Raw genomic sequence first — 17,695 nt, forward strand, 5'->3', positions numbered from 1 at the left:
GCTGCGTTTTATGATGAAACTCATATGGGAATGGGTCACTGTGGTGCTGATCGCGGGGGGGGGGGGAGTTCTTTGGGTGTTTCAGCCTCTTTCCAACCCCTCCACACTCACCCCCCCCCCCCGAAATTTCTCACCTGTGACGACTGCTGTCTTATGATTCCAAGATTTCAAGCCAATTTCTCAATTTATATTTCCAAATATAGGAGATTTCTTTAGCAACCCTACTTAGCCTTCAATTAATAGGATAGACCAACTTATTCTTTGGGAAATAGTTGTGCAGACAAGCTGTTGTAACTATCTACTTTTGTAAAAAAACAGCAGTGACAATAAACCTCAGCACTATGATAAGGGGACTTATACATACTCATGGTTTTCCGATTCCTGGGATTGGAATATATAAATCACGAGGTTAAGCAATCCGCATACCACCAACGTATCCCGCGATGAAAATATGTAGTAACGTGCCTGGCGTGCTTAAGAATGCGTGCCAATTTAGGAACTCACTAAAAGTGTATGTACTGTTAAGGATATTGGATAGGAATAGGCTTGGCGAAAACGCCTTCCCTGGTTGTCTCACTAGGAAAGCTAGAAGCTTGAGGGATCTATTGCTGATGAAATCATTTATTTTTCTTAAAAAGATTTATTTTATAAAACTCAAATAGGTACATAAACTCCGTATACAATATTTACATGAGTATTGAGGTATATTTAACCTGAACCATTATTCATAAAACCATCAAAACAATTTCTGGAGATTGAAATGCACTTTTTCCACTTTTTTTGGATATTCCTGTTGGCTTGCTTAAAAATTATCATTGTCCAGTGGGACACGTGTTCATTTCACTCACTTCGTTTTTGACTGTCATTGCATATGACCAATTATCTTGGAGTGACAGATCAACTTATACTCTTGAAATGGGATGCTTAGTGATTTTTTTGTCGCTCTACAACATGATGACGACTGAGTTGGTGAAAATGTCGTCAAGGAATCAACTCAATAAGAATTGGGGTAGGTCACCATGACAAAATTGTCTTTGGACATCTTGAAATAGCCGTTGTGAATGCCCTAACAAACCTCCAAACGTCTTGATATGAGTTGTACAGAGGAGCTGGTGCTATCCGCAAAACATCAGGATGCCGAATGTCAAACTGTGGATAAAGAGAACAGCAGGCATTTGTTTTAATTCATGTTAGCCATGCCCACTTAAGAATCATAGTAAGATTTACACATAAATCCGGTAAAATGAAGAAAGTGTATTCTTTGAAAAACTTTTTACCTATAGAGAATGTGGTAAGTCATCGGAATTAAAAAGAAGAAGCTTAGTAATATTAATTGTGTGTTCACTAATATTTTTCAAAAATTTTTTTATTTTGAATTTGACCAGACTAATCATTCTATTTCAAGATTAGAGTTGATCTCCATTATATCATGATCATTATTTATTAATTTCTCATAAGTAAAATGCAAGAGTGAATTAGAAAATTAAAAAATGTAGAAAATGATATTCCTCTCCTTGCCATATTTCCACCTCGAAAATATGGACAATTTGATGCTGGACGATTAAATACTAGGTTTTTAAGCAAATAAAGCAGTGAGTTACCTATTTTTGTTTGGAACAATTCGATACATCCCTTAAAAAATATGAAAGGGAGTTCAATCCATTGGAGAAGGTCAAAATTGACTAATTGTATGTTGGGATTCTACATTTGCATAATATTTGTTTTTATGTATTTAGGCGGTATCAAACTGGATGGTAGCTATATCTTTCGTCGTATAAAAATATTTTATAACTATAATGCCTGAAAATTCGTATGAAAATTGAGGTATTTTTAACTTGAAGTGATTTTTTTGTGCATGCTTCAGATTTTTTGTCCCAACATTTGAGAAATATTTTTAAAAACTTGAATTTCTTTTTAAATCGATTGATGTTTTCCCAATAATAACCTACAGCTAAGAATGAACCGAGGGAAACTTTATAATATATCTTGGTAAAAATTGTAGACTTGAAACACTCTAGGAATGTTCATTCATAAGTTTACACTGCATGTAAAATTTTATGGTACCATGCATGAAAATATTATAAAATTATTATATACTCACCACTACTCCTAAAGCATCCAGCTCACGGGCCACTGGGTCTAGTTTTCCAGGAGGAAATCTGATGCTAAGCTGGGATCCACGCTCATTAGGATCTTTCGGAGTAATGATTAAAGCATTGACAGAAGCAAGGTGCTTTTGTAAAAGTAACTCTGTATATCCTGTCAGCAATCTTTGTTTTTCCAAAATTTTTGGCATCGTAGCTTCTTCAAAAATCTGAAAGGAAAAGATGTGGTTCCCGTTATTGTCACTTTCTGAAAGTGCACAGACGTGACAAGGAACAAAATATATAAATCATTGAAGCTTTTAGAGCTTTTGATTGAAAGTGTGTTGAATGGAAACCTACTAATGTATTACAATTAGGAATGTGACAGTAATGTTAAATGTGATCTACTTTTTGTCATTCATGCTAGTAAGCCTTCTAAACGAGGTGGCAAAATTCTCCATTCACTTTAAATTTTCATCGGAATGCCCATTTCGTGGTACCATTAAAGGTACCTATTAATGTTTCATATTTGATTCACATGATATGAGCCTACGATGGCATATACTTTGTTTCTCTGAACTATCTTATTCCAAAAATTTGTAGGGTGATCACTTTCTCATGACCATAAATAATTTTCTCTGCTTTGATCCAACTTAGAATATTGATTGGTATAACCCTTCCAGATGCTACATATGGAGTATTTTTAGCTATGGAAGTGAGGATTGGACGTTGACAGCAGCAGAGAAGTCAAGAGTGGAAGTATTCGAAGTGTGGTACTGCCGGAGAAAGATAAAGATAAAATAGATCGACCGTGTAAGTAATGAGGAAGTGCTAAGAAGAGTGGGAGAAAAGAGAAGTCTTCTAAAAACCTTAAGCAGAATGCTGGACAATTTTGTTGGTCACATTGTGAGGCATGATGGCCTGATGAAAACAATCGTTCAAGGACAGGTGGAAGGGAGGAAGGGCAAGGGACGGCCCCGAATGAGTTATATCGGATAGGTTATAAAGGATGTAGAAGAGAAGAAATACGTCGCTATGAAAAGGCTAGCGGATAGGAGAGAGGAATGGAGAGCTGCGTCAAACCAATATTAGGATTGTTGACTGATAATGATGATGAGCCCTTAATTGGTCAATGATTCAAATTTTAGGTGAAAATAATCTTTTAAATTTAAAAGTATAGTATGTATTGGGAAAACTCCAAGAGATGACGGTAGTTTACTCGGCCTTTATAGTACATGTTCCATCCGAGATATATCTCCCAAAGTTTAATGAAATACGTGGAGATATCTTATGCTAGCCAGGTTCAATGGTATATCCAAGGGAACTCCATTAATGAAGGCTCAGGAACATGGCGGTAAAGCATTGTATCTATTCGCGCACATTTTATTCGGTGGCGCCACGAGGCAGCTATATCCCGTCAAGTGTGATTTTCACTATTAACCGCAGAGGAAGTAGTCTTTTTTAGTTGACTATCATCTCGATTGCGTTAACTGTGTGGTTTATGTGATTTATTGGGTCAGTTACTTATTACTGCCGTGTATTTCGTCCTGAAAAAGTGGAAAGCGATGACTGACAGCGCCGCTGGCTCGATGGGTGGCAAAGGGTTAAACCAATTCTCGAAGAATGATGCAGTAGAACCTTGGATAACGACCACAATCCGTTCCAGAAAGCTGGTTGTTATCCGAAATGTTCGCTATCCGAAACAATTTTCCCCATAAGAAATAAAGGAAATAGGAATAATTAGTCCCTAGCTCCTATTGACTCGTTATTATATGAAAGTTATAGGCTCTATAGGTATTGTATTACATTGTATTACTTGTAGACTTACTATTGTAGACATTGTATTACTTTGTATCCATTTGAGATCGCACAGCTCCGAACGCAAACATGGCCGCTACACATCTGTTCGCCAACCGAAATTTTGTTCGCTATCCGAGCCAAATTTTTAGCGAAATGTTTGGTCGTTATCCGAATTGTTCGTTATCAGAGGCTTTCGCTAACCGAGGTTTCACTGTACTCTTAGCTTAAGGTGATACTATTACCTCTAAGGTGATACTATTACTATTACTAATTACCTCTAAGCTGGCCAAGTTGAGGGCAGTGTGCCATGGGGATGGGTTGGACACTTTAAATGAAGAGGCTCCTGAAGCGGGCTCCAGCTTGAAACTCATCTTGAACCTCGTCTCCGGCTTGTTGCTCCACCAGCCCCGCAGCGCCTTTCTCCCTTCCCCTTTCAAGTGGCGGGAATGCACGAAGATGCCACCCACACCTCCTGCTCCCGAATTCAGATACTGCGCGTGAAATGAAAATATTGCCGCTATTAGAAGCTGATTTAGAGATTGATAGACACTACTTCTCTGATCCTTATTTCAATCGTTTCAATTGCATAATTTCTATAAATTACTAAGCTAGTCATCCAAAGATAAAAATTCCAAAATCTCTACAAACCTCCTACAATTCTCTTCTGAGAACGTTCCACTTCATTACGCATCGTTATCGCTTTTTTATGGCATTTATTTCGCTCGTATCAATAAATTTTCATTTGTTACTGTGATAATGATTGGGAGTTATTACTGCAAATCGTCTTCCACCTCTCAAAAATACACCTCTGAACATTAAAAACTTTTGCTCACCGTTAATTTACTGATCTGATGCTCATTATTTTATTAGTGCACAAATAACATATATCTGTTGTTTTTAGCCTACGTTGAATCTCAATTTCCTCTCAGTTTTTGCTCACAATCATGACTCCAGAATATTTAAACTCCTCACGCGACACATGTCAAATTAAAATTTGTGAACCATATTCAGAATAACCAGAGCTGATTCTGACCCATTTTTCCTTATTGTGATTTCCATCATATTTAGGTTTGGAATTTGATTGTCTACTTTTTGGCCATAAAACTATACTTCATTACTTTTAGCAGAGGCTTTTCATTTTCATCATACGTATCTTCAAATAGTATGTACTTCATTTTGCGCCCTTCTTCATCTATCATCAGTCCCACTTTAATAGCTTTCACTGTTAGTTTTTTCAGCCAATATTTTTAGACCATCTTTAGTCTCTGCTAATATTGCAACATTATCACCATATCCCTGTAGGCCCCATAATTTTGCCTCTAACATTGACTCCTCCTAATGCCTTATTTTTGTCAAAATGCCTTTTATTAAGAGTAGAACATTTCCTGTATTTTCTATTTTTTGCTCTCATAAGTTTTACCTAGAGCATAATAAAAATATTCTATTCTATTCTCCTAGGGAAGAATGATACTCACAATTCTCAACTACTTGCTGCATTACATGGAGTGAGGCAGGTATTACTCATGTAAATTTACCTTGTACGAGCACCAAACTCCAAAATCTGGACCACAGTCGTGGATTTGAAGTGCGACATTTCCCACCGCATGAGCTAAATCCCATCCAATGTAGCAGCCTTCTTCATGGGCTGCCTTGGTTATGGCTTCCATGTCAAAGAGCTGACCTAAATAGATGAATGTTATCCATGGTAAATCACCTCTTGCAAGAAAATTAGATGAAGTGGACATTCAATAACTAAATGAACGGAAGAAAATATGCTCATAATCTTTCCTTAGAGTTAAGTTCGGGGCGAAAAAATAAGATTTAGGGACAGTGATTCAAACGGAAGAGCATCTCCTACCATCATGAAATAAAGATATGATCGCATTGAATTAAAGGGATTGTCAATTTTTTCATATATTAATTTAAAGATTTTACCAAAGTGTACTTAATTTGAGGAACTTTATCTACATTTACTGTGTTATACCCATGAATTTTCAGTAATCAAATGTGTAATAATCCTAGTAACTTGGTTTTACTTCACTCTTGGAGTCAAAATAATTTTAACTAAATTTGTACTACAATACTTACCTTCAGGAACATACTCAAAGTTGCTTACCTGTGTAGTAATGAACAGTGCTCAAAAGAACAAGAGCTGTTTCTGATCCATGTTTCCTTATAGTGTCTATGATTTTTTGATTTGGAATGTAATTGTCTCCTTTTTCACCGACGATAATGAGTGCATCATTCACATTTTGTCCATGCAATTCAAGGTGAGACATCACAGCGTACTGGAAACAAAGAAATCCAGTTAGTACTCAGGAGCATTGAATCTTACAGAGTCTTAACCGAATTTGAAGCCAAAAGGATATATTTATTTATTGGCTCGACGATGGGAGTGACTAGAGATTTGAAAGCTGTCCGAGGCTCAGGCAACACCAATCTGATATGATGAATAGAATTTCACTTTGGCTCCTGAATGTGAATGTGCCTGCATCTGTGTGATTGAAATGAAATAAGCGCGGAGTAAAGAAGAAAAATGAACGATTCTTGGCAGATTTATATCCATATTAAAATATTAGGGGTTTGTGCGAACTACTTACGATTATAAAAGTCTCTTGTGAACTACTTATTTGAATATTTTTTGGAAAATTTGTACTCCAATTAAAAAAATATCCAGAAAATTCCATCCATGAACGTTTTCTGGGATTAGGTATATCTCTTTATGTAGGATGTGTAGAATATGTTTTTTTATTAACATCCTTTCAATAAGAGGTAGCTATTAAATTTTGAAATTTGCTAATATTTAGCAATAAAGGACCTGATTTAAATGTTGCGCAGTCATGCATTACTGCCTGATTATGCTTGTAAGCCATATTATTCTGTCAACTTATTGAGTTCAAGATTTTTTGCTCCAAAGATGAGTTTAAAAAAACAATATTTTACAAACACTCAAAAAGTAGCTCTTCGATCTCTGAGAATTTTTCTCTTCATTCAGCGACGTATGACTTTAGAGCCAGTTGAAATTAGCTAGACCAAATTGGCAAATTGGACAAAGCACTGATTTTTTTGCTGATGTAAACCAGACGTTTAAAGATTAAGATCTTATGTTTGAGGTGCGTTGATAATCACCCTGTCTGAAGGGAAGGTGTCCTTTTCAATTATGATTTTATGGCGACCAACTCCTGGACCTTGAGGTTGGTAAAACGTCACGAGCATGAAGTGAAGGTTCACTGTCAAGGAATTCATGAGAGCAACTTCGGAGGGCTGTGCTCCAATCAGCCTAGCGGTGGACTCCACGGCGTAATTGTCGCACAGAGCTGCTGGAAGGGCACCGTGGAAATGAGAGTGGACGCCCCTGGAAGATATTATCGGAAATTTATTAATAGCACAGAGCATTTTGAGACAGGTGTTATTCAAATTAAAATAAATGGCTTTCCTTCCGAGGAATGAGAATTTATAGGTCAACTTATTTTACCTACGCTAATAAAATACCGATATAATAGTTCATACTTTTATAAAATGTCGGGCAAAATTATGTGGACCCCTATGGCAATCAGCCTCCTGGTAGTTTGCGGAAAAATTGAAAAGAAGGCGATCTTAATCTTTATCCCCGGTTAAAGTTTTTATTTCACTTAATGAACAGGCAAAGGGTAAAATTGATTGGTAGATACCTAAATATCAATTGTAAATAATTATCAGGCCTCATCATTGCTGTGAGGTATTGCATTCCAGCAAGGCATCGCAAAAAAGAAAAATGAACCTCCGTTCCATAAATAACGTCCTTAATCCACCCCTTCTCTTTCTAATTAATAATAGCAATAAGTAAAATTATGCACATTTTCTGCCAAGGTTGCTTCCAGAATTTTTTCCGGGGTTTAAGACCAGGTTAATATGGAGAGGGTACACATATTTTGGGGGAAGAACATTTTAAATTCCTCATGGTTTTCACTGTCCATGAAGGTTCTTGTGATTCTAATTCATATTTCTACACGTACGTATATACATATATCGGTAAATTTGGCTAAATTAGAAATCAAATCGCGAACTTCCCCAATTTTTTTAAGTATATGTTTATGTAATATTATTTCTATTCCATTTAGTTTAACTAGGATTTATTAAATTCAATAATCATGCATTGTCTAATAAGTCTTTAGCAAAAATGGGTTGGCTGAATTTTATTCATTACGGTTGTTGTGATACGATATATTAATTAAGTGATGAATTAAATCTTTTGACTTAGAGAATTGAAAATCCATTATAATAGCAAAAATGTGATTGCAACTGCATGCTTACATTTCAGGATATACTTGACTTTACTTTAATAACTTGCTTAAATTATCTGTATTGTAAATGAAGGAACTATTATGTTAATGAGAGAATTGTAGGAATTTCTATTAATACATAATTTTGGGTGCCAAAATAGAAAACTAAAACTAGATAGATTGATAAAACTCACAATTTTCCCCATGAGCTCATTGCGTCCAGGACTTTGGCATCAGCTGAGCAAGGCTTCAAACCCAACGAATTTCCGCATAAGTAGATACAGTCTTCATCAGGCTCAGTCAATTTTAGATCAGCTATTGAGATAATAAAAGAAGTTGATAGTTCAGTTTTTTGTATTACAGAAATGGTTTTACTTTTTATTAGTAAGACAATTCAGCACAGAACACATTCTTAGTGTTCCCGACGATCTCTACACTGATAATCTACAAACAAAAGTATAAAATTCGTCACAGAAAGGAAATACCGCTCCTTTTTGTTGCACCTAATTAATTGTATGTTTTTGATATTTCTTATGCTTCCGAAAAGTTTCCTGCCACCAAAATGTTTTGCCTGAATTATTCACCCCTTAATTATGTACATTAAGAAGCTCATCAGGCTGCTCTTACATGTTATTTTACGAATACTAAAAAGAATAATATTACTACCGTGTAATTCTGTCCCGGCGAATTATTTTGGAGAAATTGGTATTTTAACAGATTTAATCAGATTTTTTTACTATGTTGGAATTTTAATATATGCTGAGATGATTCATCGACCCAGTTGCTTTGTTCCAAATGTTTATTTGATTTCTGCCGCTTCTGAATCGTCTGTTTGAGATGCACCAAACCTTGGATGCATTTAAAATTCCATCGACCGCCATTGCTATATGAATCCTGGCACATATGCAACCATCGACACAAGGTCGTGTGTCTGAAAGTGATTTGTAGTCGGAGTGCTCATATAACTGCCAGTTCACTATGGTTACGATAACTGTGTATTTTTAGTTTGCGGATGTAACTGGTGAAGCGATACGTGGAGTGCTGTTAGAATTCGGGTAGCTTATCGCATATTGAATGTCACATCGATAAGAAATACAATTGAAGGAGAAACCCATTTTCCCCTGAGCACAAAGTTCTTGGCATACGCCAGTCGGTACAATCATAATGGGAAAGTTATGATTACTTTCAGAAACCAATGAGTAGGCTACAATAGAAATTTAAAAAAAATGTAACGGTTACAAGTAAAAGCTACCTGAAATGTAATCCTTACTGAGTATCTGAGTTACTTTTCCTCAGTTACTCCTCATCTAGGGGTTTCTTAAGGATAGATCCAGCGTTTGGGAAAGATATTCAGCGAGAAAATGGGATCCGGTGAAGAAAGACTGACTATGTGAAGAACTCTATAAAATACAGAGGAAAACTTTGCAATTCGTAAAAAAAAACTTCTATGGGCGTACTAACAGTGTTACACAGACGTAAAATAAATTAGGCTGGGAGTCGCGAGAGAGTCTTAGCCTGCGCGCGAGGCTTAGATTGCTTAAGAAATCGAGAAAAGATAGGGAATGAGGGGCAAGAGTACGCACTTACCAAACAATTAGAAAAATTAATTCAGTTCAAGCAATAAGTTTTATTTTTACACAATTTGTTCGTAGTTACATGTACTACAATACTTACCTTTGATTGCTATAGAAAAAATAAAGAACTTGCGATATTCATCAAAACGTAAGAGAATAACAAATTGTAATCTTGCCCTACGTGTGGGGCAAGAGTCCTAATCACAGTTTTCGCATGTGAACTTTCCCTTTCTAGAATTCGTGGAGCAAGGTTGTTTAATCTATGTTTTACATTCATTGCACACTATCCAATCAACTAACTGTGGATCTGAGCTGAATTTTCCTCTAACTCCACAGTGATAATAATTTTTTCCGGTGAAGTTAATGTCCAGAGAAATATTTAGGAAAAGGAATCTTGTCCTATGCGGACTCTTGCCCATCGCATCCCTATCTTTCAGGCATATACAGAGGACAACAAACTAGAACTCCTCTATATTTCAAGGTTCGAAAGAAGCAATGAAATATGAGAGATATTTTACCGAACAGACAGTAGTGGGAATTGATTTTCTTTCGAACAATAAAGGACTTAAATAAATGCGAGGCGGAACTTAGAGCATTACCATTTTATTTATTGACGACTAGTGTTCTGACACCCTATGCCACACGCCTTTTGACGTGGCTTGTGGGGTAGAACGTAGATGTACATATTAGAATATATTCGAACTATAACTACCGCTAATAATTCATAAATGTTTACTTTAATTTAGAAAATAATTTTGATCTTTTACTTTAAAATATTAAATAACGAGCGTGCTGCGCCCGCACCCAGCGGGCTTCCCCCGCTCTTTTCAATGCAGGTCCACAGAGGGATAGGCGCGTTTCTAATTTTAAAATGTAGAAAAAAAGGCAGGGTCTTATGTAAAAATTTAATTGGAATGTTCATGTACAAATTGAGGTCAGAGGACCTCTTTAAACACAACATTGGAAGTAATTACACTATCCTCTGATGACTCATACTTACGTATCAACAGGAGACTTGAATGTGGAATCAGCCGCATTTTGATAAAAGTTATTTAAAGAATGCGAGATATTGTTGCAAATGGATAAATGTATCAGTTTGTGCGCCGTTAACGTCAGGAATATTTACCGGTTTTTTTTTAATTATTTAAAACCCAATTTTAGGAAACAATAGCAATATTTAGGAAGTAAGATATGCCGTCGCATGTTCTCTGATAAATTCTGTGCATTTTGGTACCTCATTTGTAGAGTTTGGTTGCGTATAAGTTGAGAAAAAGGTATCTATACAGTAGAAATAATATAGAAGATAAACACACTCCTTAACCCTTAACCAGTGAAGTGCAATTCTTGTTAACTACGTACGGTGTGGGAGACCGCAATAAAACAAAAATTCATAAAACGTTACAAAGTCAATTTTATTGCTTAGTTTAATGTTTCTTTGACTTCTCAAATATTATAAAACTTATATTTAATATTATGTATTCCCAATACGAACCAACTTTTTCAGCAAAAATTGTTGTTTGACAGAGGATCAAAATAATTGACATAAAAAACACTTGAGTTGTTATTATTGTCGTACTTTTCGTAATTTGATACTTAATTATCCACGTTATGAAACTAAAAATTCTTCCTTGCAAATTATAAATTATTATTATTATTATTATTATTTTTGAAAAATCACTAGGAATTATTTTAACAACTTTTTGTATTATTTCCACCAGCATTAAGTTTATTGGTTTTTCCAATTTAGTGACGTGAGGTCTCACAGACCGCTACTCAAATTGACTTTCAAATTATATAAATAAATAAATAATAAGAACGTTGAATTTTAAGAGTGCTATGTCCTTATTATACAAAGTTATGACGCTTATAGATATTTTGAAATATCAATTAGAAATTATTCATAAATTTAGAAACGCAGCGGTCTTTAAGACCGCACGTCACCGGTTAAGGGTTAAGATAATTTAATGATGGATTATCTCCTCATGAAATTATTTCTCCTTGATAAACGTATTTGGTTAAAGGAATCAATTTTTTTAAATCATGAGGAACACCATGAGGTAGCTCTGAAATGGGTCAGCAAATTTTTAAAATTCTCAATTTCGTTCGACGCTAACCTTTCATATACCTTCCTCGCTTGAAACAGTTTCTCTTGTTGAAACTTTCATTTTGAAAATAATCACAATTTATAATATTGATCCACACTATCAAATAAAATTTTCTACTGAGCTTTAAACGAATGTTCACCATTGACAATCACATAATTGTCGTGATGAGGACATCTCTAAAAGTCTAATGAGGTAGTGTATAAAATAGTGCGAATAAATTCCGTCATTTACTTTTATCCTTCGCATTATAGCATTGGCAGATATAGTCATGAAAACATGTGCCAAGCTTATTGTTCACGCGATAGTAACAAATCTATCGTGAACCCGATAATTTTTAAGGCCAATGATTACGTTCTGTATGGGAGGGGCATATCCATTGCAACGTTCACGTAGGTGATACTTGCTTAAAATGTCTCGTTTCAATCTCCGAGACTGTGAGAATATATGTATACGAGACTTTAACTTGGGATTGATTTTTTAAGCAATTTAAGTATCCCTAAAAGTTTTTGCTAGAATGATGTCTCTTTTTTTGCTATTGTACACTAATTTTGATATACTTGTAATAATTAACCCTTATCTGTGAATGAACTTCTATTGGTGGTCTCCTTTACAGATTTCAACCCCACCAAAAGAGTGGCTAATTTCTTTCTATTATGGCTAATATTTAATGTGTGCTATTATTTATGTTAATGAATGAAATAAAGTCATATATTATATTCTTATCATCAGTAATAAAGATGGAAAAGTATGACTTACTACTATAGTGGGAGTAGATGTTGATATCATGGAAAGGTGTATGAAGGAGGAATTATAGAGATATAAAGAAATAGATGATCTTTGAAAGAGGCTGGAGAAGGAATCCTATATTTTATCACAAGCAATAAAGAAAGTTTTTTTCTCTGAGGTTGAATCAGAGCTTGATAAGGCAGATTAAGGGACTAAATTTGATGTAGTAGGAAAAAATTTTATAACAAAGTAACGGATATATTTTTTTACAACTCATGGATTAAAGTTTCTTGTACTCACTGTAGGGCAAGTCTTTCATTTTTGGGATGCAAAACTTGGATCGCTGTGTCTTAAGCGGATCCTCCTCGTCCATCTTGACTGCGAAATCGCTTTTCTCCACCGTGGTGCCCCATTCCTTCGCCAATTCCTCAAGGGTCGTCGCCGGATGCTGCTGTGGAAGATCAAATTACAGAGATGACACAAAATTCGCACCTTTCCGTCTGGCATGTAGCCACAAATTTGCTTCGATAGTGTCCCTTGGGTTGTGTGAGGGTTATCTATACTTACTGATATTTTGTTTATAATTTTCACGCATCGAAAATTAATACATTTCGTTCAATCCGTTATATATATTTTTTGTAATAATGCTGAAAATCAAATTCGTCGTTTGTTATTAATAGATATAATGAACTTCAGATACCCTATATGGAAAAAAATGGAATATCAGAAAATAGATGTGTCGGAAGATAGAATAGCGATAAATTAAGAGAGATATTTTTCCAAACGGATTAGAATGTAAATTTGTATTCCGAGCAAAAAAGGTCTTTAATTAATGCTAAGCTGAACCTCGCTGAGGCATTTCCTTTTCATGTGTTAACGGCTTGTGCACAAACACCCCCCTCCACACGCCTATTGAGGCGGCTTGCAGGGTAATGTGTAGATGTAATATATCCCTTCATTACTAGCTTCTCACAATCAGCAGATGTATCGCGGGTGGTCGCATCTGGGGCTTGCCGGCTGTATAAATATTCGAAAGAAAATGAACTTTGAACATTAAAAATCGCCTGCGTTTCTCTTGTATAGTGCCGAATAATATTGATATTGTATTACGTATTTTTACATTCATTATGGTGAATGCAACTTGGCTCACATGGAATGGTAATTGTTTAATTAATTTAATTAATTACTGGAAAAAAATAATAGCCGATTTTATAGTCATCAATGGTAAGATAATGTAGATCCGTGTAATACTTCTGTAGCTGCTTCTGATATTGCTTCAGGAAATTTCGCAGATTTTTTAATCTCAATATTAAATTTATACATAGTAATTTCTGTGGTCTCTGGCTATAGTGAATTAATAAATTGAAGTTACTTAATTTAAATATCAATGTACTCATGGTGGTTAACATAAATTACACTACGGTGAGTTCCAGCTGTTGGAAATTTACATTTATATTCACGTAAACTGAATTCTTCCAATTACTTATCGTTGAATGTAACGTTATGAATTCTCGGTGCATAGTGCAATAGAGAAATAATTTTTGCAAGAACTAATAAAAAGTTGATGAATTTTTTATGTTTTGTCGCTGTAAGGAAGTTTTCGTAATGCTATTGTAACCTTTTTCTCAACGGAATGCTTTAATATCAGTAATCAATTAATCAGTATTCTCTAAGCAATAGGGTGGTTTCCTATTATTTTTTTATTGCTTTAATCGAAAGATTATTACTCCTGGAGTACGTATGTCACGCTTTTAGATTTTTAAATGACAACATCTATTTTTCGCGATTAAATGAAAAGTGAAAATTTTCAAGCGCGCGAAAACGAGACGCTTAAGTATGAATGTCGGGAAATATCTCCGTACGTCGTATTTCTGGTTCCCCCTCCCGCCCGGTGAGGTGACCTTGAGGCGAGGCTTAGCGCTGATACGTCGCAGGATGCTAGCGGATAGCTGAGTACCTTGCTGCATGGTAGCGCTTGGCTTAAAAAAGGTTTATTAATACCTTATCAAACGAAGAAAACTTTCCGAACTTAGCCAGTTTTAATAAGTGATTATTAAGACATGTTTCCCTGAGCTCTGTGCCTCATGCATGCATTGGTAACCTCAGACGATGTATAACTCCTATCCTCTCGTGTAGAAACTAGGTCCCTGTGACGTCAAGCGGAGTGGAATCGCATGGGCGCCAATCTGGCCTTTTTCAAATGAGGATAAAATTTGACCCTTGCCATTCGTCTAAACCGGTATTTCAAAAACCAAATAATTTGTAAATTATGAATACACTAATGGTGGGTAACGAATCGCAATCAATGCCTTTCGTTTTCTTTGATGAAGGAAACTACCCTATTTTATTACTACATAATAAAATCTATTTGTACGCCCTCGAATCAATAAGAAACTTATCTCATCAACCCAATTCGTGTTATAATTGTTAAGGATTACCTGACTATTAAATCGAACGCATGACATTTATTTCTTCTTCATCCATATATTATGCATTAGAATGCGTAGAGAAGAAAATCTGTCCGCTGGTATGCCAATCATGAGGAAATTTATCTCATTCATCTAAATTCAATCGTTTAAATGGAAAATAGAATGTAAATATCTGGAAAAATAAGGCGACACGACGAATTTCTTTTTGCGATAATAAGTGCTTGCGAAAGAAACTGTGTACCTTGCTATGCAAATCACAACAAAACAACAAAAATTATCTTATGCATCTAAATTCGTTCGTGTGAATGTAAATGGATTTCCTGTTAAATAAGGTGACAAGATGAAATTATTTTTGTTTTAAATCGTGTATAACTCTGTTTGGCAAAGAAAATTTATGTTTACGCGTTCAAATCGTAATAAAAATCATGCAACTACGAAATAGAAATACGTCGACAAGATTAAATGCCTTCTTGCCTTAGATGATGTATTACTCTCCTTTATTAAGAAAATTAGCTTGCGCACATTCAAATCATGACCAAATTTATACTCCTATTGAAACTAATTTTATTCGCGTGAAATTGGAAATTAATTTACTGGGCCATTATTCGACTCCATTCCACACTATATTGCCACCTTCATCTATACGTTTCTACATTAGTGTATGGAAATTGAGTAGAAATTTGCCACAAATACTCAAATATAACTAAATGATTACAACTTTTGCGGACCATTTATTATGAATAAAATTCTAATTTGGGTGATTTCCGCGTGTTTTTGTACCTCTTCCCCTAACGTTTCTCCTCTCATACTCTTAGGCAGCCTCCAATACGCGGGGGGAAAAATACGCGGATAACACACAAAAATATTTATACTCTAATTTTACATCACGACCGCTTTCAAAACATGCTTTATCATGAATGATTAAAAATAAACTTTGTTATATTCCACTCAGTATTTATTTAAATACTATGTCGGTTTCGACCTTTTTAAGTCATTATCTAGATGTAAAAGAACAATTTTATAGATAGACCTGTGAAATGTATATCCTTGTGTAGTATGATCTCAACTGTTCGACTATTGCGAGATCATACACAAGTATATATACCGCCCTGTCTGTCTATCAATTTGTTCTTTTATATCTTGATATTGACCTGAAAAGGTCGAAATCAGTAGAGTTTTTTTAATAAATTCTGTGTGGATTATAGTAAATTTTATTTTTGAATATATCATGTCACCATTCCACGAAGTGCACTCGCAAACCGTTGATTTCATTCTGAATATTATCAAAATATATTGAAACTTTTAACTCACTAATATGTTATAATTCCACCTGAATGAGTCTGAAACAACCCTTTAGCTACATTTCTAACGAAAAAACACTTCCGCGAGGCACCGCAAAAATCTGCGCGTGGAATAATATGTCCGCTCCAATAGTATGGCCGCCTTAAAAATCAAATGGAGAAGTCGAACGGGAAGGGGCGCAGTCAAATGGCTCACCTGTGCCGCGGTGGTCTTCTGCGCTAGATTTGCCATGATCTTCCTCCCTGTCGCCGAGCACAAGCAATTATGACACCTGACAGACTGAAACAACCGCGGTTCGTCCGTATACCTCCGTATTATACCCCGTCCGCCCCGTACGCCCCCCACCCTTCACGACCACATCTCTCCCCGCTCCCCCACCTCCCAATTTTCCATCCCTCTACATTGTTGCGCGAACTTGAGTGCTACTGTTATTTGCCCAGAATTACAGCGATTGGAGCGGGGGGATTCGCCCCATGTGGTGATCCCCTTAAGAACATTCTTCGGTTGGGAAACCCTCCTGAAAACAAAGGAAAACTAACGCGTCGGCGGGGCAGACGTATGGAGGATGCAGATAGCTCTCACCTGATTGGTTAAGTATCTCCCGCGCCCCCGCCCCCGCCTGGCAACGTGATATACGGCCGCGGAGGAAGTTTACGATCGACGCATCTTAATCCTCCGTTGGCCCACCCGAAATCTTTTCGCATTACCTTCACCTTCTGTGACGCAGCCGCCTCTCCCCGCTCTTTTTTTTCCTCGGCGGTTTTTTTTATACAAGCGATGGATGTCATGGCGTGGCCTCCGCGTCAAAAACTTAAATAAAGTCGCTGGAAGGATTTAATTGTAGAAAATTGTTTGAATATTTGTATCTACTACGATATTCTCAGGCTCATTGGCTATAAATGTATAAAAATGAAGTGCACGATAGTTACATTTTGTATGTCTTGGTATGAAATAAAACACAAAGAACGACATCGCGTTAAATAGTTTTAAAAACATATTTTGACGATATTGTGATTGTTTGTTATTTTCCGTTATTTTGTCTAGATTTGTTTCTAGTTTGTGCAGTGCTGTAGTTGGGCCGGTACGGGTCGGTATGGCGTACCCCCTAAAATCCAAACTCGTTATAAGCGTACCGGATAAAATACCATCGCGGCCGGATGTATAATACATATTGTTCAGCTGTTGAAGTATTTGGTGAGTACCGCCTAATTTTTTTTTCCAACTACAGCACTGAGTTTGTGTCAATGTTAGGTCAATAATTGAGCTCATTAGATTTCAAGAGCTATTTTTTAATTTTCGTTGGCTACCGTTTCTTTTTCTAGAAATGTTTTTAGTTTGTCTCGAGGTTTGATCAGTAAACGTATTTTTGGATCTTTGAAGACGAATTCAGCGCTTTCCTGGAAAAAATACATT

The 17,695-nt window shown here is 35.9% G+C and overlaps 1 protein-coding gene across 2 annotated transcripts; it reads right to left on the reverse strand.

Moving 5' to 3' along the window:
- Positions 1 to 947: 947 nt before the first annotated feature.
- Positions 948 to 16,577, reverse strand: LOC124154509 (kynureninase-like). 2 transcript variants are annotated; one of them, XM_046528297.1, is made up of 9 exons: positions 16,478 to 16,577; positions 12,852 to 13,002; positions 8,341 to 8,461; positions 7,014 to 7,239; positions 6,001 to 6,172; positions 5,420 to 5,565; positions 4,160 to 4,375; positions 2,102 to 2,314; positions 948 to 1,149 (listed from the first exon to the last, which is right to left on the reverse strand). In XM_046528297.1, exons 1-9 carry the CDS (start codon positions 16,511 to 16,513, stop codon positions 1,015 to 1,017), a joined length of 1,416 nt encoding a protein of 471 aa, XP_046384253.1. In that variant the 5' UTR covers positions 16,514 to 16,577; the 3' UTR covers positions 948 to 1,014. The 2 variants fall into 2 exon arrangements, with proteins under 2 accessions (XP_046384253.1, XP_046384255.1); XM_046528299.1 differs by having other exon boundaries at positions 12,852 to 12,999; positions 16,478 to 16,574.
- Positions 16,578 to 17,695: the final 1,118 nt, after the last annotated feature.

The sequence above is a fragment of the Ischnura elegans genome, chromosome 2 (genome assembly GCF_921293095.1).
Source record: "Ischnura elegans chromosome 2, ioIscEleg1.1, whole genome shotgun sequence".
NCBI lineage: Eukaryota > Metazoa > Arthropoda > Insecta > Odonata > Coenagrionidae > Ischnura > Ischnura elegans.

Bases quoted from the DNA above. Each gene is read 5' to 3' on its own strand.
- LOC124154509 (XM_046528297.1), bottom strand. From the start codon at position 16,513: ATGGCAAATCTAGCGCAGAAGACCACCGCGGCACAG. The intron at 8,462-12,851 runs GTGAGTACAAGA...TTATCTCAATAG, and splicing joins AATGAAAGACTTGCCCTACA to CTGATCTAAAATTGACTGAG. The intron at 6,173-7,013 runs GTGATTATCAAC...CTTTGTTTCCAG, and splicing joins ACACCTTCCCTTCAGACAGG to TACGCTGTGATGTCTCACCT.